This window comes from Schistocerca gregaria, chromosome 5, assembly GCF_023897955.1.
Source record: "Schistocerca gregaria isolate iqSchGreg1 chromosome 5, iqSchGreg1.2, whole genome shotgun sequence".
NCBI lineage: Eukaryota > Metazoa > Arthropoda > Insecta > Orthoptera > Acrididae > Schistocerca > Schistocerca gregaria.
In genome coordinates, this window is record NC_064924.1 from 309235860 (window position 1) to 309257732 (window position 21873).

Sequence of the window (21873 nt, forward strand, 5' to 3'; positions counted from 1 at the left end):
GCCGAATCCACAGATACACTGATACCATAACACATTTACACTTAATCGTATATACACTCATACTATGATGCAAGTTGTCTTTGTAAACATTTATCTGTTGCAATTGTATAGGTTCGTTTATTCCCAACAGAGGTTTGTGAAGATATAAGTGACTTTAAGATGTTAAAAACTGTACTACATGTTGTTCTTTTACAGCGCAGGTGAATATTTTAGATTTTATGAGAATTCCTTTGATTAGACCTGTCCTACGAGTATCACTTTTATTAATTTGTGTAATGTTTAGGAACGTCAGCCAAGTAAAGGTAATGTAATTGAGTGTCACTTCATAATAAAAAAAAAACATGTAAGTAATCTGAGCTTAAAAATGTTTTTAACTTATGTTTATAATGTTACTGTAAAAATTGTATAATCAACTAAGAAAACCTAAACATGTCATCTAAAACAAATGTAAATTCAATTTTTTAAGAAAAAGTACACTAGAATTAAAATAAAATGGATCTGTAAATGCCAGTATCTAAAAAATTTGCATGAATGTGTCATTTTATCCCTTATTTTGTTTTTGAAAGATTTTGTGCAGTACTTTCGAAGTGTTCAATTCCGACGCATTAATTATTTAATTTCCGTCTTGTGTAAGGTTTAATTTTTTGTTTTGGTTTTTGCGAATTTCTTAACTATCTAGATGGGAACATTTTCAAGAACTTTCCTTCCGAAAGATCGACAAGTTGTTTTACTGGTAGATGTCATGTACGAAACATCACATATCCCACCGGAAGATAGTGGTTTCTCGTAAAACTGACAATAATAATACATTTTTCCTCTTAAAATAGCTTCGCTTTAACGAGGGTAAGTTCTAGTACAGTGAATGATTTCTTCATGTCTTTTCTGTATAGAACGTGTGGGTGGGTTACTATACCCGGCAGCAGTGGGAGACACACGAATAAAAGTCTCATTTTTAGTGATAACTTCTGTGGTACAAGAAGCAGTTATTTCTAATAAAAAACTATACCCTTAATCATCAAAATTAAATGTAGAAATTAATTTTACCTAAATATAAGCATATAGTTGTATTCGGAACAAGGTTACATGGGAAATGATAGCACCTAAAGGAGTGGATCGAGAGTGTCGAGATCTTTGAGCGTTTCAGTTTATTGTTGGGAAGGCACTGGCCTTAGCTTGTGTATGCCGGCCCCCCTTAACTGGTTGTGTTCTTTTCTCCCCTTACAGGTGTTACTATCCTCCTGTCTCTGACAGTATTCCTAAACATGGTGGCCGAGACGATGCCAGCCACCTCCGACGCTGTCCCCTTATTAGGTAAAGCAGGACAGCTGGCGCAGCTGGTGCTTGCGAGACAGAGGGGGGTGGCACTTTTCTTGTCTTGTTTTGCGCTCACTTGTCTTGCCTCTCCCGTACTACCTTGTCTTGTCTTGGGGATGGCATAGTTCACCCTCGTTCGGTGATCCCTTCACTCCCCTATCCCGAGCGGTCCAACCTTCTCATCCTGTTCTTGCTCTGCTGTGTTCTTCCGGAACGTTTGCTACTACTCCCACTCTTCCTCACTACTACTACTACTACTACTACTCTACGACTATTACTAGCTATTCTTAAAATGCTGCTGTTATGACCGTCAGCATTGTTTCTCTTCCTATGGCTCTGTCCTCAGTGGTTCATTATATTCATTTATATGTGTATGTGTTTGTTTATTCTGTGTATATTTTCATTTTTTTTACACTGTGTGTTTTTTATCTACTCACTTGCTATGCAAACGTCGTTTGTGTGTTGCTCACAGCTTTTTCCAGGAGGAACGAAACATTTTGGTAATGCGTCCTGTGTATTGTTTAACAATTAGATTTCTTGTGTGGTGAATGTTGAAAATTTTTCACCTGAACACCTGCAAAGTCTGAATGATTTAGCGCACTAGGTGGTTCGATTTGTGCAGAGTTTTTTGAAAGCGTAGATTTGCATTGTCCAACTTTGATTGGCGCGTAGTTAGAGCTGCACACATTTAGTTGAGCGCGCACTCTCGAAGACACGCCCGGATTTAATTGTAAATGTGTGACACGCTAGCTGTAGTTCCCCGTGCCTTCAGTATGACGGGTGTACTCCGTAACGACTGTGCCAGACCCGGTCTGTTACATAGTTCTGAGACCTCGACCACTAGGCTACACTAGTCTTTTCTCCATTATTTGCATCAGATTCTTTAACTGCAGTAATTCCCAGCATTCTGTGACTCTAACTGTATGCTTTTTATTGCCTTTTTAAAGTATCATCATGTAATTACAAGTTACTTGACTCAACTTCATTTCTAAATTTCAAACTAACAGGAAGATTAAAACAAAACTGTAAGATAAAAAGACTGCTTAATTATTTTGTACTTAAAAAAAAACAAATGACAAAATATAAAGGAGCAACAATGGCTGTTGCTTCGAAAAGTGGCTGAAAATATGTTGATACTGTTAAATGTTTGTGAAAATATTTTCAGTCTGTCTTCGCGCTAGTTTTGAACGGAGCCAAAAGTAGTGAAACACGAGACAGTTGCTCCAGAATCACTCGAAATTGACGCATCATATTTGTGTACATAAATGTTAACGAATTATTGCTACCACTATGGCTTGATCTGAGATAAGTAAAAGTAGTATATACATTAGTTTTCATAGTAGACCAACATAAGCACTCACAAAGAGCCATAGATGAACGTGCAACATGAACATTAGTAATTCTTCACACCCTACCATAGGCTAAGAATAGCACACAGTTTAGAAGCCTTGAAGAATGTCCTAATTATAACCAGTGTGTACAAGTTCCTTTAGAGCTCTACAAAAACCGCTACGGCAGAGCAGCAAGACGGTTAAAGGTAAAGATACGGTGCTGGCATATAATTGAGGCATTCTTCTTTGCGCTCCCAGAGAAACAACGCTTTAAACGTAACACAGACAGGAGCTGTATTTGTATGTTGCAGTCTGATGTATGTGGCTGCTACGGTTTGTCTCCTATCTATCATAGGCACCGGCTTTCTGTGTTTATCCTGCATGAAAATTCAGTATTTCCCTTACTTGTACAAAATATCGAAAATGTATAACGTATTTGCATTAGCATATAAATAATACAGAAAATAAGATTATACTAATTTTAATGAAGAAATGAAATGTGTATGTAAATTTGGAAGACGTCGGTGCCTATGGCCCTGATCCGTCCGCTTATTTCCTTTTATTGTTTACCTTACAATTTTTGTTTGCTTAAAAATACAATGGTAGTTGCACTGTATTTAAGTTGTTTGATTTTGTTTTAACATGAAAATCTAACCACCTGAATATTTTGCAGAAATATCGACACAGTACTTTTGTTTGTTTGTTTGGAAAGAATAGTTCTAATTATGAACAGATTCAACTGAAAGATGTAATACATCCGTTGAAATCTGAATTTGCGTTCATTTTTCACGGTCGAAACTGTGTGTTGCTTTTTTGTGGAGCAAACTCAGAGAGTTGCATTTCGACCTTTTTATAATTATTTTCGTCTGCAGTTATCAGTGAAATAAGTAACCACCGTTTCAGACCAGTAATGCATTTATTTGGAACCTAGAAAGTTCAAAACAATTTTCAACATTGCCATATTCTTACAGTAGATTCTTGAACTTGGTAACGATGATGATTTTTAGTAGTGCTTTCTCCCCACAGATGTCACCGTTCTTCTCTCTCTAACGTTTTTCCTTAATATGGTTGCCGAGACCATGCCTCCGACTTCAGAAAGACCGTTAATAGGTAAAATAAAATAAACGTAGATATACCTATTTAGCTGTCTGTTTAGTTTTCTAATATAAGTCCCTCATAGCATGTGATTTTTAGAAAATTTTGTTCTTGGACTGCAGAGGGACAATGGATATAACGTTATCATCGCTGGTGTTGGAAACGTATGACAGGCGTTTTCAAGCAAAGCGTGTATCTTCAGACGCCGACGCAAATAGCACAATTTTATGACGCTATCATAAAAGTAGTTACCATACCAAACCAATCCCAGACCTATCTCAAAAGAATCTTGTCCGTTAACGGAAAGTTCTACTTGTTTATTTTTCTCTTGCGTTCGTTATAATAGTGCACATGGGATGTCGTACTACACGTTGTCTGTTGGGTATATAACGAACAAATCATTTAATTTTTGACATGTCACCGTGAGTCTTAAATTTATTTTTCGACTTTAGGTTCTATTTTTTTTTCTTTTTGTCGGAAGTTTTATTATATATTTTAGTGTAGCATTTTTATTTTTGTAATCTCTGTGTTTCATTTATCTGCATAAAACAACATGTAAAAACGATAGTTAAATATAAAAATCATTTGCTGCTAAGAGAATTTCTTAAAGTGGCCATTTTTAAAATTTTGTCTTAAAAACCATTACTTCAAAGAAATGAAACGTCGATGTTTCATACATTAAAAGACGCAAAAAAATTCATTGTCAACAGTCCTTGCGTTATGTAAGAGGAAGAATAGTTTAAGTACACTCAGTTATTACTGTAAAAAAACAATTCAGTCATAATATAAGGTCTGGAAACCTTTAATAAATGCGGTAGGTTGAATTCTAGATATAGTATTAGGTGTTAATCGTTTAAATTACCAGTTTACGTGCAGCTAAATAAGGATGAAACTTTCCCCTTTTACATTGTTTTCGAAAATGTAGCACCGCCGAAAAAACTCGCGCCACGCATTAAATTTTGACCCTTATGTATAAACTGAAACAATGGGCTAGAAGTACTTCGGAGTATGAATAAAATCAAACGAGAAGGAACTAAACACGAATTTCACGTAAAAAAAAAAAATACATCGTTGCTGGACAATGTATTTTCCTAAACTTCCGAAAATAAAATGTGGTTACTGGTCTAAGTAGGTGTAAGCACGAACGAAGTGGCTACATGCAGGTATCCCGGTACATGCAACAAGTAAAAAAATAGTAGTTACTGAATTATAAATCGAAACAGGAAAATGTAGGCACCAAAAAGTCATGTTCATCTGAAAGAGAAGAAATGTGTTCCGTAGAAAACCATAGGTGAGAGACATAACTGGAGCTAGTTTCTTAGATGCGTTAGATGAACACTGAACATTTTGGTCATAGTTTGATTTAAATTACCCGAAATCAGTTTGCACGTCATGGTCCGTTGACCAAAGGTGGATTTCTCCGTCGTAGGGAAAACATCCAGCTACAATTTCACACACGAGACCATACTTCTTATAACAGGAGGAGGTCGTTGTTTTCAGACAAATGAATTCTTGGGGCTGTCGCTATGTTATATACACGTTGTCTCCATATTTAAGATCCAATCTATTGAGCAAAAAATACACTTAGGAGAACCAAAAACGAAAGAGACCATTTTCAACTTTCAGTTTATGGCGAGAAAGAAATGAAAGTTACAATTAAATATCCCGATGACGTCGAAGTCATTAGAGACAGAATACAAGGTCGAGGGGGCAAATTATGGAATTAGGCTGTTGCCTTGCTTAAGTCACCATTCTGTAATTAAGCGATTTAAACACGATATACCTACATCATAACGGTCTGTAGGGTTTGAAATCCGTGCCATCAGAACACGAGTCGATTGCATCAAACGCTACACGATCTTGCTAGGGGGCATCACGGATCAGTAGCATTCTTCTGTGTATACAGGGTGGTCCATTGATAGTGACCGGGAGAAATATCTCACGAAATAAGCATCAAACGAAAAAACTACAAAGAACGAAACTCGTCTATCTTGAAGGGGGAAACCAGATGCCGGTAGCTTGGTCCACTAGGTAGTGCTGCCATAGGTCTAACGGATATGAACTGAGTTTTTTTAAAAAAATAGGCACACCCGTTTTTATTACATATTCGTGTAGTAAGTAAAGAAATATGTTTTAGTTGGACCACTTTAGATGACGCTGTAATTGTCACGAACGTATAAGTACGTGGTATCACGTAACATTACACCAGTGCGGATGGTATTTTCTTCGTGATACACTACCCGTGTTAAAATGGACCGCTTACAAATTGCGGAAAAGGTCGATATCGTGTTGATGTATGGCTATTGTGATCAAAATGCCCAACGAGCGTGTGCTATGTATGCTGCTCGGTATCCTGGACGACATCATCCAAGTGTCCGGACCGTTCGCCGGATAGTTACGTTATTTAAGGAAACAAGAAGTGTTCAGCCACATGTGAAACGTCAACCACGACCTGCAACAAATGATGAAGCCCAGGTAGTTGTTTTAGCTGCTGTCACGTCTAATCCGCACGTCAGTAGCAGACAAATTGCGCGAGAATCTGGAATCTCAAAAACGTCGGTGTTGCGGATGCTACAACAACATCGATTGCACCCGTACCATATTTCTATGCATCAGGAATTGCATGTCAACAACTTTGAACGTCGTTTACAGTTCTGCCGTTGGGCACAAGAGAAATTACGGGACGATGGCAGATTTTTTGCATGCGTTCTATTTAGCGACGAAGCGTCATTCACCAACAGCGGTAACGTAAATTGGCATAATATGCACTATTGGGCAACGGAAAATCCACGATGGCACCGACAAGTGAAACAGCGTTAATGTATGGTGCGGCCCCCATTTTATCGATGGCAAACTAAATGGTGCAATGTATGCTGATTTCCTACGTAATGTTCTACCGATGTTACTACAAAATGTTTCACTGCATGACAGAACGGCATTGTATTTCAAATATGATGGATGTCCGTCACATAGCTCGCGTGCGGTTGAAGCGGTATTCAGTAGCATATTTCATGACAGGTGGACTGGTCATCGAAGCACCATACCATGGCCCGCACGTTCACAGGATCTGACGTCCCCGGATTTCTTTCTGTGGGAAAAGTTGAAGGATATTTGTTATCGTGATCCACCGACAACGCCTGACAACGTGCGTCAGCGCATTGTCAATGCATGTGCGAACATTACGGAAGGCGAACTACTCGCTCTTGAGAGGAATGTCGTTACACGTATTGCCAAATGCATTGAAGTTGACGGACATCATTTTGAGCATTTATTACATTAATGTGGTATTTACAGGTAATCACGCTGTAACATCATGCGTTCTCAGAAAAGATAAGTTCACAAAAGTACAAGTATCACATTGGAACAACCGGAATAAAATGTCCAAACGTCAAACGTACCTACGTTCTGTATTTTAATTTAAAAAAAACCCTACCTGTTAGCAACTGTTCGTCTAAAATTGTGACCAATATGTTTGTGACTATTTCAGTGCCATCTATCACAAAGCGAAAAAAGTGGCCCAACTGAAACATTCATATTTCTTTACGTACTACACGAATATGTACTAAAAATGGAGGTTCCTATTTTTAAAAAACACAGTTGATATCCGTTTGACCTATGGCAGCGCCATCTAGTGGGCCAACCATAGCGCCATCTGGTTTCCTCCCTCAAGCTAGACAAGTTTCGTTCTTTGTAGTTTTCTTGTTTGACGCTTATTTCGTGTGATATTTGGCCCGGTCACGATCAATGGAACACCCTGTATATAAACGATCACGGAAGGATTTCACAGTATTTCAAGCCTTTCTAGGGGGCCGAGTAGTCAGGTATGAAATAATAGTTATTTGATGTGATAACTTACTCAAGCAAACGTACTGTTCTGACGCTAGAAGCATACCTTTGACTACTGCGAAGCTGATACGTCTATGTATCTTTGTAGACATTGCGGACTACAGTTAGTCATCCTCGATGGGAAGAAGTTCAGCTCGGTTACTAGCTACTAAGCGAAGTGCGTCTCTAAGAAAACCTTTATTAACTGAGAACTAACTTGTGAAAACAGTTTATAGCTTTTTATAATAAAATTTACAACGTTCATACACATACGAGCAAGAATCAAAATGTTATCTGAGACAAATAATACTAGTCTCTTTGAAAAGCAGGAAAAAACGCAAAAATAACATATCACTGATGAAAAATATTAAAGGTGCCGTACGGCTCACGCGGTGACCAGCTAAAAAAATTGATTAATAAATTTACCAACAACTATGAACGATGTGTGATTACATCATTTGCATTTCAATTTTTAATTACTGTTAATAATCGCAAAAGAAAAAAGTCTTCTACAAAGACAACAAAAAGAGATGTAGGTTATTAAACGACTCTCATATAATTGTTACTATCAAGGAACAATAAATTTGCCTCGGTTGAGAAAAATGAGAAATCAATTAGATATCCTTTGACTTAATCATCTGAAGTAATTATTAACAGCTCAGAGAAAAATTAACCGGAAATAATTTCAGTATCGGAGAGAGAGACGATACGCGCGTTTAGGCATCACCTTCTTGTTTCTTTACTTTTTGTTTTCATTTCACTAAGAGTTCTTTCACTTAAGTTAAATGGTTGTTTGGTTGAGTTTTGTTCAAATTTGTTCTTTTGTTTCACTGCTAAATGTGAACACACGTTAAAACCTGTAAATGAGAAGTTCCGTTCCGTTTGTTTTGAGTTGTTTGGTTTGCCTAGGTGTTCCCCTCGCACTCTCCAGTCCCAGCCCCGCCCCCACATTCGCACCGGCCCGGGTCCCCCTCCCAGGCTACAAACTCTGACGTCTTGTTTGCTGGTGTTTCAGGGAGCGACGACTGCAGCCGGGGAGCCAGATCCGCTGCCTGCCTGCTTGCGCCTCATCCTCCCATGCCACGGCGAAAAGGACTAGCTGCGCTACACGCACACGCACGCACACACACACACACACACACACACACACACACACACACACGCACGGATGCAAGCACACATATTGATATTACAAAGCCTCCGCTACACCACACACGGTGAAATACAAAATTACAACTACTCACGCATAATTCATGTGTGGTGAAGTGTACAGTACTTGTATGTCATGTAATGAAGTGTTGTCGTAGTACCAGGCACAAAATTATTCAAAGATTCTAGGTTGATGTGTTCACGTCTCTGATGTGTTTAGGGTCTGGTGCCTCCGTTGGTAAAAGATAACCCTTATAGGATTACTTTGTTGTCCATCTGTCAGTCCGACTGTTAAAAACCATTTCCCTCAGCAACGGGTAGAAGTATGAAGCTAAAATTTGTGTCATATACTAAGGTCTACGATCAGCTGGAGGTGTAAACAATTGGAGCGTGTAAGACAATGCAGTCTACGGCCATTTATGTCACATATTTCCATACTCCTAAACTCTCTCATCAAAACCTGTACGGTGCTTTCCGTTCATCTAGACTCACGAAATTTGGAGAGAAGCCAGGTTTCACAGGAAAACTGCCGAAAAAAATACGAAACTTGATAATGTCAATTTATACCACATGAAAAAAGTTGTTTTGTCATTCCTTATCCGACTGTCTGTCTGTCCGTCCGTGTATTATGATCGGTTTTTTTCTGAGGAACGGGTAGACAAGTTGAAAGTCCTGCCACATACTGATGTCTATGGTCTCACAGTGGTGTAAAAAAGTTAAGCTTCTAAATCAAATCGTGTAAAAGATACAGCCATTTGTGATACATACTTTGATACTAGCAAACTCACTCCTGAAATTTATGTGCTACGTCTCGTCGACATAGAAACATAAAATTTGAAAAAAACGAAGTTTCAGAGTACAAGTAAATGAAAAAAATCAGAAAATGATATAGAAAATTATATATATATATGTATATATATATATATATATATATATATATATATATATATATATATATATATATATATATATATATATATTATAAAGAATATTTGTTTTGCAGTTATCTGACTTGAAACTTGAAACATTCTCAAATGCATTGGGATTCTCATGACCAATATCTTCGCAGTATCAATGGTGATAACAGGCAGAAATCGTGGAGATTCTCATTTCCTGGGATGGATGAACTGTCTATATATGTAATTAAATTTGTACAAAATCCTCAGAGCGCGAGTTCCAGGGGAGGTACCCAATTTTTGCACACCTGGAAACTTTTGGGCCGTAGGGAAGTGTCAGCAACTGATACTTGGGCCGCTCTTTCCGGAGGACTGTTTCTGTGTGCAACTACACTATTGTTCACTAAAATAGCATTATCAGGATGGATAGCAAAAGGGAATTTTTCTACGTGTAAGTATACAGTATAGTATGAGCAATTACGATTAAATTTGAGGGTATATGGGATGCGAAATATTGTATACAAGCTGCACCAACAACGGCTCTAACTCTGCTGAATGTCGAGTAGAAATAAGCTTACTTGGCGTCATTCCATGCGTCTACATCTCTATGCCAAAGTCCAACTGAGTTGCTGGAGAGTCATTTCGTCCCATTTTCTCGGCAACCGACGACACGATGCTCTCAGTGGGCGAGTGATATGGACAACATGGTGACCAGAACGACAGTCTGTCGTCCTATGTATCGAGGTAGGTCGGCACGGCACAGGCAATATGTGATTGTGCTTTACCCTTTATAGGATGATTCCACGATGTAGTCACAAACTTCCAGCGGTGATGAGAAGGGTAAACGTATCAATTTGAGCTGAGGCGCTCCGGTTAGGGAACACCAGGGTGGAAAGCTGTAAACGCAAATCGTTGTGATACCTTTGACAGTGGAATACATGTACTGATATTGTTATTGCTAAGACACGATAGGAAACTTCCAGTAGTAGTATTAAGTACCAAAACATGAAAAAAAAATTCTAGTGAACATGGATTCTAAAATGCAGAATGGGTCAAATGGCTCTGAGCACTATGAGACTTAACATCTGAGGCCATCAATCCCCTAGAACTTAGAACTACTTAAGCCTGACTAACCTAAGGACATCGCACACATCCATGCCCGAGGCAAGATTCGAACCTGCGACAGTAGCAGTCGTGCGGTTCCGGACTAAAGCGCCTAGAACCGCTCGGTCACACCGACCGGCCGCTACAGAACTGTTGAGTACTTTAATCAAATGAAACTATGGGTTCCAGAGACTTTTCAAGTCTCAAACATCTATGATGTCTAAATGCACACTGAAGTGACGAGTGAAAATTTGTACCAAGGTCGGGATTCAAACCCACGTCTCCTTCTCACTAGGTCTATGCTCTAACCACTAGTGATCAGTTTAGATATCTGCGTTATTGAGCACTTGTTCATTGTCGATACTGCGAAAGACATATCTTGTACTCGTAGGTCTTAGGTTTCCCTATTTTTGGAGGAGGTAGTATGGACTCTGAAATGCATACCTTAAGAGTTATGGACACTTGTTTAGTAGAACAGATGTGTTTCACAGTATCGAAGATGAACAAGTGTTCACACCTCCTACGTTATGCATTTCGCAGCCCATGTTTACTAGCCTTTCTTCCGTTTTATTCCGTCACCTCGGCCCTGCAGTCTTAGTATACCTCTGACCACTGTCAGAGGTATAAAGACGATTTTCGCTTATTACTTTCGACTCGGCTGTTTCCATACTGAGGTCCCTTACGTCAAACTGATAAATTTACTCTTTTCCATCATCCCTGAAAGTTTTTAACATCGTCATGGAATCACCCTGTACAATGTCACAGGGCCCTCGACGTTAGCTACAGCCACTAGCCTTAAAAAGTCCAAAATGTCGCGGCTTCTGCCTACCTTAGCAGCTGTCCGAACCAGAGATGATCGTGTGTGTACTCAATGGCTCCCACGTGGATACATGCTTGCGAACAAGCCCCTTTCCTCACTCAAGATACGGAACGAAGCCCAACGATCTAGCACGGCCGAGCAGGCAGACCCTGTCCTCTCGGGTGCAAGTCGCACGCGGCCACTGAGATCCTGCATAGCTTTGAGTAAGGTTATCCTAAAGCCATCGATCATATTCTCGTGACATTCGTAGCAATATCGCTGAACGATAGACCACAGTCTCGATGGCACCCAATCTTACCGCTGTCGAATGCGCTTCAGCCATTAGGAACCTACTACGTAATCCTTCCTCATATACAATATTTTGATGCTGGTTACTCCATTCAACTTTGTGTGGTTCCTCTGAAATGCTTATGATTTGCATATCCAAGCATGAAGCACGCTTCATGCCAAAATTGCTTCATGGTGTACCACTTGCAATGGCTTGCAGTGCGTTTTGGGAGACTTCTTGCTACTAGCTGTTGATACAAGAAGGCAAAATTTTAGTTCGGTTTTTCCTTACGCATGACTAAGAAGGAAATGGTAATTCTGCGTGAAAAAACTGGTGAGCAGATTTCGCCGATGCGGCGCGGTAGCTGTAATGTACCCAGGTGAATATTCAGCTCTGCTTGGAAGCACACGTGATTTTATATCGGCATCTTTCGAGTATCTGCAGCATGCAGATGCACGATGGGGGTTGTAGGGTGGGGGTAGCAACTTTAGTCTGGGCCTCTAGTGCTTCAAAAGGGAAGTCACCATTCAAATGGGCACTTTACTAACACGTGTGCAGTCATAAAATCGCAAAACAGAGACTGTATACTATACGCAACCATCCCATTTAATTCTGGTATAGAATGTACTTTCGTCGTGAAAATGATTTTACAATCATGTGTAATCGAATCAGGAGCAAAACAGAGGTAACACCCGAGTAAAGCAAAAGTGATACCCGGTAGACCCAAATTAAGTATTATAGGCCCTGTGTTGTTCCTGATCTAGATAAACGTTTTTACAGACATCTATGCAGCACTCTTTGAGTGTTTGAAGATGATGCTGTCATTTACCGTCTTTTAAAGTCATCACGTGATCAAAATCAATCGCAAAATGGTTTGGACAAGATAGTAAACAGTGTGAGGTCATCCACAAGAGTACTGAAAGGAATCTGCATGAGTAATGAAAGGAATCCGCTAAATTTCGGTTACACAATACATCACGCAAAGCTGAAGGCTGTAAAGTCAACTAAATATTTCGGAGAACGAACAAGCTTCATAAGCCGCGATCGCAGTGTAGACACTTTTATTGCTCCAAGATGAACGGTTCCTACAGTCTTATCCTGCCATCATATGATCTAAGGGGCACAAAAGATAATACGGGCGATGGAGGAAGAATATAGTTATACAGCGATAATATAAAATATACAATATTCCACGTGTAGACACTTTTATTTCTCCAAGATGAACGGTTCCTACAGTCTTATGCTGCCATCATATGATCTAAGGGGCACAAAAGATAATACGGGCGATGGAGGAAGAATATAGTTATACAGCGATAATATAAAATATACAATATTCCACGTACCTTTTGAAGCTTGCTACAAAATGGCCAAGCTACATAATATGAAGTCAATGCATAGAAGGCGCTCCTCACGTGTACACGCCTGGATAAAAATGCAGTCGATGTAGTATACACAGTTGGTACAGTGGATTATTTGGTTTTACCAACTTTGTGTATTTTATCGACTGGATTTTTACCAAGACATGAATACGTGGGGAGTGCGTTTTTTGGTATGATTTCGCGTAATGTAACATGATAATTTTATAGCACGTTCCAGAAGGTAGTGGAATAATGCATATTTTGTACATCCTTCATATGAATTGTAGTCTCCCTGTCCTTCCCCACCCCACCCCCTCCTTATTATCTTTGTTTTCACCTTAGATCGGATGACAGCAGCTTAAGACTGTAGAAACTGGTCATCATGGTGCAGTAAAAGTGTCTACACTGCATTCGTGGCGTATAAAGTGTGTTCATTCTCAACCAAACCATTCGTCCCGCAGCACAGCATGTATACCTTAATAAATATTTATGGATTACAATTACGAATAACTTATATTGGAACGATCACATACATAATGTTATGGGGAAAGGTAACCAAAGACTACTATTTACTGGCAGAACCCATAGAAAATGCAGCAAATCTATTAACGGGACAGTTGGCGCGGCACTTGTCCGCCCTCTTCTGGAGTATTCTGTGCGGCGTGGAATCCGCATCAGATAAGGTTGACAAGAGGACATCGAAAAAATTCAAAGTACGACAACTTGTTTTGGGCTGTCATGAAATATGACAGATACTGCCACGGATATGAGAATTGGGGTGGCAAACATTAAAGGAAAGGCAGTTTTCGTTGCGGCAGGATCTTCTAGTGAAATTTCAATCACCAACTTTCTCCTGATAGTGTGCAAATACTTGATTGGCTCCCACCTATATAGGGAGAAATGATCACCACAACAAAAAGACAAATCAGGACCCCCCACGGAAAGATTTCAGATTTCGATTTTCCCGCGCGTTGTTCGAGAGTGGAACGGCAGAGACATAGCTTGAATGTAGTTCGCCAAACCCCCTGTCAGGCACTTTATTGTGAATTGCGGGGTAGTCATCCTGACAGATGAGAAGCTGCGCAGAGAAAGCTGCAAGGTTCTTTTCCAATTTCAGTGATGTATTATAGTTGACATCCCTCGAAACATGCGACGAAAAGCAATATAAGACTCTATTATAATCTCCGAGCAGACTGGCTCGCTTTTAAACAAAAAACAGGGAGGGTACCAACACAAAACAATATCGAGGCTCCACACTTTCACCCTTACGGAGGCCTTGGGATTCAGTGAGTAAGTAAAAGGTAGTAATCGTTCCATTGCGCATCTTGATTTAAATACTTATTTGTACAAATCTTTAGCCATAGTAGTCTAGTGTAACGTGTCTCCTAGTAAAGATAGGCGGTCCTAGGATTTGCTGTCACTTATCCCCTCTTTCGGCTCTGGAAACGATTTGTTGATGTGGAGAACGAGTGACTGCACCGTTCCGAGTCCACGTTAAACACTAGGCTCCCCCGTAACTGGCTGGGTTAGTCAGCTCAGCAGGCGGACAAAGACAAAAACCATACCGCCCCCAGTAGTGGAGCTATGCCTCACGAACCTTAGGATTTAAGACATTTGTACTTAACTTACCATTTGTGTGTGTACATCTGTGTATATTATCATTACAAAAACGACATTAAAGTAAAACAAGTTGTTGGGATCGTCAGTGCGACGTCTGCTTTGAAAGCGGTCTCCACGCTAATCCATCTTGTGCAAGCGCTCTCATACTTGCTTAATTACTGCAGTCTATGCCCTATTGTACGTGACTGCTATTGTCAAATGTTGGTCTCCCTCTGCAATTCCGCCCCATCCCCTTCTCATTTCCATTATCAAACTCACTGTTCCTAGATGCCTCAGGATGTGTCCTGTCTACATATACCTTTTTTTTAGCCAAGTTACGCCACAGATTTCCTTTTTTACGCAATTAAGTATCTCTTCGTTAGTTATCTGATCTTAGTAAATTTGTCAGAATTATTTTGTAGCTCCACATATCAAAACCTCTTATTATTTTCTTGTCTCAGCTGTTTATTGTACGCGCTTCACTTCTGTACAAGGCTACATTCCAGACAAATACGTTCAAAATTGCTCTGAGCACTATGGGACTGAACATCTGAGGTCATCGGTTCCCTAGACTTAGAACTACTTAAACTAACCTAAGGACATCTCACATACCCATGCCCGAGGCAGGATTCGAACCTGCGACCGTAGCAACAGCGCCTAGAACCGCTAGACCACAACGGCCCCTTCAAAAAGTCTTCCTAACTTTGAATTTGATTTCGATATTAACAAAATTCTCTCTGTCAGAAAGGATTTTCTTCAGTTTGCTCTTTATATCCTCTCTACGTTTGTCACCGTCAGTTATTTTCCTGCTCAAATTGTGAACCTTTGTTACTACTTTTAGTATTGCATTTTTAATTTAATTCTCTCAGCAACGCTTGATTCAATTCAGTTACACTACACATTGCCCTTGATTCACTTTTGTTGATGTTCTTCTTATAACCTCTGTTCAAGACACCATCCGTAAATGTTCCTTCCAAGTCCTTCTCAGTCTCTGGCAGAATTAAAATCTCATTGGCAAATTTTAAGGTTTCTATTTCTTCCCCCTGAACTTTAATTTCCTTTCAAAATTCCCTTTGGTTTCTTGAACTGCAAGCTCACTGTCTTACTCCCTCCTCAATAATTCCCTCCCTGTTATATTTGTAGTCTAGCTTCGGCACAAGATGCATATAACATTTCGCTCCCTGTTACTTTCAGAATTTCAAAGAGTGTATTCCAGTCAACATTGTCAAACTGTTTCTCTAAACCTACAAATACCAAAAATGCATGTTGACGGTTTTAAAATCTATCTTCCAAGATAGGTCGTAGGTTCTGCAGCTCTTCCACTCTTCTCTAAATAATTTGCAAAATTTTTCATTTTGCAGTCATGACATTTTAGACTGATCATTTGGTTATATTCACAGCTGTACGCACTTTCCTTCCTTGGAATTGGGATTATTATGTCATTATAGAAGTCTGAGGGTATTTTGTCTGCATACTTAAAAGAACAGTTTTGCACAGTTGGTTCTAAAACGTATTTCAATAATTCTGAGGGAATGTAGACTACGCCCGGTGCTTTGCTTCGACTTGGGTCTTTCGTAGCTATGTCTAATTCCTTCTCGCATTATCATATTTTTTAACTCATTTTCATTTAATTCTTATTCCCTTTTATAATATTCTCTTCCAGCTCTTTTCCTTTGTGCAGATTTTTTGTACTTCTTTCTACTTTACAACATTCAATTCTTTGTTTAGGGCTGCCTTTTCCATCTCAACTCTTGATATTCATACAGGTGCTTTTCTTTTCTGCAGCAGTTTCATTAATTATCTTATAGGAGTGATTGTTTTTATAATTCCAAAGCAGTAAAATGCTTATAGTCGTTAATATTGCAGCTTTACATTTATCCTGCAGCCATCTCTGCATTGCCAGTTTGTTTTTCGAATGAAACTAATTTTTCAGGCGTCTGCATTCCCTCTTGCCTTCTTCATATGCTGAATTCGTACATGTTCTCCTTCCATCAGTTACATTCAATATCTCTTGCTCGTACTGGGCCTCCTCGTTTTGCCTGGATGTCCCTCTGATGCCATCACTATTTTACTCCTATCCATTATTTTTTATCGTAGTCCTTTCACCTATTTCAGTCATTCGTTGCCTAATGCTGCCTTGGACGCTCTCAGCAAGCTCTGGTTGTTTGAATTTATTTATATCCCACATAGTTAATTTCCCAATTTTATGTAGTTTCAATGCTCATTTCATCACAAGTAAATTATAGTCAGAAATCATATATACTCATAGGAAAGTTTTGTTGTTTCTTTCGTGATGTTTATTGAACGAAATGTGTAAATGATTTAATTCCGCTCTGTGCAGAATTTCACCTTGGGGTTTTCGCGTTTGTTTCTTTCTCAGAGTCTATCTTCTCCAACTGTTTTTCATTTACTTCCTCTTCCTACAACTAGATTCTAGTCGCCACTCAAAATTAAATTTTCGTCTCCCTCATTGAAATGAATAATTTCTTACAGCTCATTATTCATTATTTAAATATCTTAATTATTTTTCTGTGTATCTCGGGTACCGTAGTGCGTCCACTATTCTGCCCATAGTATCTGATTCTCATTCATTTTTAGTCCTGTACCTGCATTATCCCTATTCGTCCCTACTCTTCTTGTCATCACGTTTCACTGATTATCTGTGTGTGTTACATCAACCTGTCCCATTTCTGAAGTTCTCTAACGTGCCTTTCCGCTTAAGGGATTTAACATTCCATTTCCTGTCCATCAGAACACTAGATTTGATTTTTTGATGCTAAAATCCTCCTGGGTAGTTTCCGCCCCAGGATCAGATTATGGGAATAGTTTACCTCCGAAATATTTTACAAAGAGGCTGCCATCATAATTATATCATGCAGGAGTGTTGTGCGTTATCGAGATAAGAAATGAAACAAAAGGCTATTAAAATACAGAAACTGAGAAAAGGAAAACAGTCAAATATTTTCTGAAATGATTTGCCCAAATGTAAGAAATAGAACAGATTAGAGAAACATTTGATGCGCCTTTGAATGATGCTCGAAGTCTCAAAATCATCTACAGATAATAAGTTGCAGATGGAGAAATTAAAGTTCGATGTTTAACTTAGAATTTTGAAGAGTTCTAGAGGCTATTCGTGTGGTGGTTTATTTAGGCCATACAGTCTGCTGTAGTGTGATTTTGAATTCATTCAACGTGGTGAAGCATATGTGTGTCTAAACCATTTTATTTCTAGCTCTTAGACAAATCATTTCACAGTTCTTAATTTTTTTTAAATTTTCAAGTTTTGTTCATAATACATGATACCTATTTGTCCAATTCGCACTATTCATATGCCTTTGAAAACTCGGACAAAAGTTTTCCCTCAAATTACTAATTCAAGTCTTCTTAGTTACCTTCTTACCTTCAAGTAAATAAACCTTTTATTTCCAATACTAGACATCACGCTGGTTTATTTGATAGCCCATTTATCCACATTCCACTCTTCGTTTGGGTGTGAATATTCGGACAACATTCCATTCCGCAATTTTCTCCAAGTCACTAAATAAGTTTTTCTTGATTACTATGATTGGTTCCAGGCGGTAATACGTTTTTACGAACCTAGACCTTACGATGGTAAATGTCCATTTCCTGTTCTTAAGTTGGTTATGAAACTTCGGACAAAAGGCCAATATGTTATTATTAGGCAGTCTCATTTTTGCGCTGCTCATGAAAATTTGGGAAAAATCCATTGTGTTATTATTAGGCAGTCTTTTCTTCGCTGTACTCATAATGTTTTATGGAAAAATAATGGCGTTGATTCCCCTTGCTTCCAGTTGTTCGCAGTACCAACACGGCTATTCCATATTGTCTAATGTTACAAGGACAGATCAGTCAATTAACCCCTTAGATATGGTGACACCTCCGGTACAGCTACAAGTATCGATCTAGCATGCAAAGAATCCTAAAGCGGCAAAGTCCTTGGATCGTGGGGACGCAATAAAAAATGTAACATTAATGTATTTCTACAAAGCACATTTAATATGGTTCAAACGTCAAAACTGGTGGGAAAGCTGTAGGCCTATAGTCTAGTCGTCACAATTTGCGAATAAACACAGCGAAGCTGCGATTTCTGACTGGTATTAAGAATGATGATTTCCTTTACTGTCCAACATTCCTGCAGTCAATGAAAACTAAAACAGGCGAAGAAGGCGAATCCTTCAAAAAGTTGTACACGTCAGAAATGACTATGTGAGCAAGCAGAGCTACCTTCACTAGATCAAAAATGGTTCAAATGGCTCTGAGCACTATGCAACTTAACTTCTGAGGTCATGAATCGCCTAGAACTTAGAACTCATTAAACCTAACTAACCTAAGGACATCACACACATGCACGCCCGAGGCAGGATTCGAACCTGCGACCGTAGCGGTCCCTCGGTTCCAGACTGTAGCGCCTAGAACCGCACGGCCACTCCGGCCGGCCCACTTAACTAGACACATAGTTTACGGGCGCCCTACGCACAACGGCAACTTGATGAAAGGGTGTGTTGTTTCATTGTTTCATTAGAGATTCTCAGCGGACTTTACGTTTCCAAAATAAGAAGTGAATGTTTATGTCGAAATGCTGCAATGTTTTGCGGCACCTACACTGCAAAATATTGCGCAAGTACATCAAAGCCAGTTTGAACACGCCAGTGGACATCGCACAGTGCAAACCTGTCAAAGACAGCTGTATGAGAATAATACGATAACCTTATCTTATCATTACCTGGTGAATTTCCCGTCTTCCCTTAACACTATTGTGATTCTTTTTTAAGAAGCCGGGTCTATTCTACTCAGACTGAAATAGAATAATAGTTCTCACGAAATTTATGGCATGTAATCTTACCAGGTGCACAAATCTTGTCCAAACTGCTAATATTTCACCTTTCACTTCTGTACAGGGCTACACTCTAGACAAATACCACCAGAAAAGACTTTATAGCACTCAAATTTATATTAGGTGTTAACAATTTCTTCTTTTTTGCAGAAATGTTTTCTTACTACTGCCAGTCTTCATTTTATATTTTCTGTACTTCGCCCATCATCAGTTAGTTTCCTGTCCAAATAACGAAACACATCTAGTAGTGTTAGAGTCTCCTTTCCCCATCAATTTTCCTCAGCAACGATCGATTTCAATCTACTGCATTCCGATAGCCTGGTTTTACTGTTGTCGGCCATCATCTTATAACCGCATTTCAAGAGAAAATCCAAACGGTTTAGCTGCTCTTCCAAGTTCAATGCAGCCCCTTACAGAATTACAATGTCACCAGCTAAGCTCAACGTTTTATATTCTTAAGCTTTAATATCTTGATAACTTTAAGCTTTAATTCCCTGGCAAAATTTCTCGTTTTTTTTCCCTTTACTGCTTGCTCAGAAAACAAACATATTTAAAATTATACTCTTCAAACGACTGTGAAATGCATGGACGTGGGTACGTCACATTGAACCAGTTATTAGGTTTTTTACCGCTCACTTCACGTATCGAGCGCGGGAAGAACGACGGTTTAAACCCCTCCGTGAGTGTTGTTGTTAATCTAACATTTGTCCTCAAGATCCCTACGGGAACAATACGTCGGATGTTGTAATACATTCCTACAGACATAATTTAAAACCAGTTCTAAAACTATGTAAGTAGTCTTTCTCCCCACGTTAGTCCTATACACTCGACTAATAATAATCTAGGATGGGTCACACTCGTGATGTGCTAAGCAATCTCCCTTGGAGGTTGACTGCAATTCCCAAACATTCTACCAATAAAGCGAAGTGTGAAATCTGCTTTACCCACGACGGATCCTACGTTATCATGCCATTTCATATGTCCACAAAGTTCAATATGAATAGGTTCATTCCAACTGTGACTCATTGATATAGTTTTTCCGTTTTGTGTAGTGTACAATATTTCGTTTCTGAACATCTAAAGCAAGTTGCTAACATTTACACCACTTTTAAATCTTAAAAACAAGAGCCAACTGAATATTTATGCTGCTTATTTAAGACGACACTTCATTACAGATAACTGCGAAACCTGCAAAAAGCGTGAGATTACTATTAATATTTTCCCCAGTAATACACCACATGAACAGCAAGGATTCTGATACATTTCTCTTGGGCACACCTGAAGTTACTTCTGCATCTGTCGCTGACAATATGCTGAGTCCTCCCTATCAAAATATCGTCGCTCCAGTTACAAACTTCTCTTGACTCCCCATAAGATTGTACTTTTGATAATAAGCGTGCATGTCGTACCGAGTCAAATGTTTTTCGGAAATCGAGAAGTACTGCATCTACCTGACTATTTTGATCCAGTGCTTGCACAAGTCTTGTGAGAAAAAAAGAGTTGGATTTTACTTAATCAGTGTTTCAGGATTCCATGCTCCTTGGCATGAAGGAGGTCATTCTGTTCGAAATACCTCATTAAGTTTGAGGACAGAATATGTTCTAATATTCTACAACAGTTCAATGTCAAGGATTCTGGACGGTAGTTTTGTAGACCATTTCTACTACCCTTCTTGTAGACAGGTGTGACCTGTGCTTCCCTCCAAGTACTGAGCACGGATTATTCTACGAGTTCTACGACACATCACAATTAAAAGAGGAGCTAACTTAGCCGCAAATTCAGTGTAAAATCTGGCATGTATTTCATCGTGCCCTGGAGCTTGGTTTAATTTTAGGTATTTGAGCTGTTTGTCTACGGCACTGACACTAATAGCTATTTCGCTCATCTTTTGCGTGGTAGAATGTTTAAATTGGAACAATTCTTCTGGGTTTCCCTAGTAAAGGGACATTTGAAAACAAAGGCAAGTATTTCTGCTTTTGCTTCGCTATACTCAATTTCAGTTCCTTTCTCTTCTGTGACTGACTGGACACTAACTTTCGTGCCACTAACATCATTTACATAGACGAAAATATCTTTGGGTTTTGTGAAATATCATTTGAAAATATTCTGCTACAGTAGGTATTAAACGCTTCACGCATTGCTCTTCACAGCCGAATACATTTCATTCATCACTTCTCTATCTACAGTCATATGCTTTGTTTTCACCCATTATCCAGTAGTCTCTGTTTCTTTAGATGTTTGGTCTCAATAACGATATAC

The 21873-nt window shown here is 39.1% G+C and overlaps 1 protein-coding gene across 12 annotated transcripts in view; it reads left to right on the top strand.

The window, feature by feature from the left end:
* Positions 1-21873, top strand: part of LOC126272147 (neuronal acetylcholine receptor subunit alpha-7-like) — an 881076-nt gene that overhangs the window by 604201 nt on the left and 255002 nt on the right. For 3 of the 12 annotated variants that reach the window (XM_049974770.1, XM_049974769.1, XM_049974773.1), the window contains one exon: positions 1225-1311. The exons of 7 other annotated variants lie outside the window; for them this stretch is intronic. In XM_049974770.1, coding sequence (XP_049830727.1) covers positions 1225-1311 — 87 coding nt within the window. Of the gene's footprint in view, positions 1-1224; positions 1312-3671; positions 3756-21873 lie in introns of all 12 variants that reach the window. 2 more of the 12 variants (XM_049974772.1, XM_049974766.1) reach the window with 1 other exon arrangement.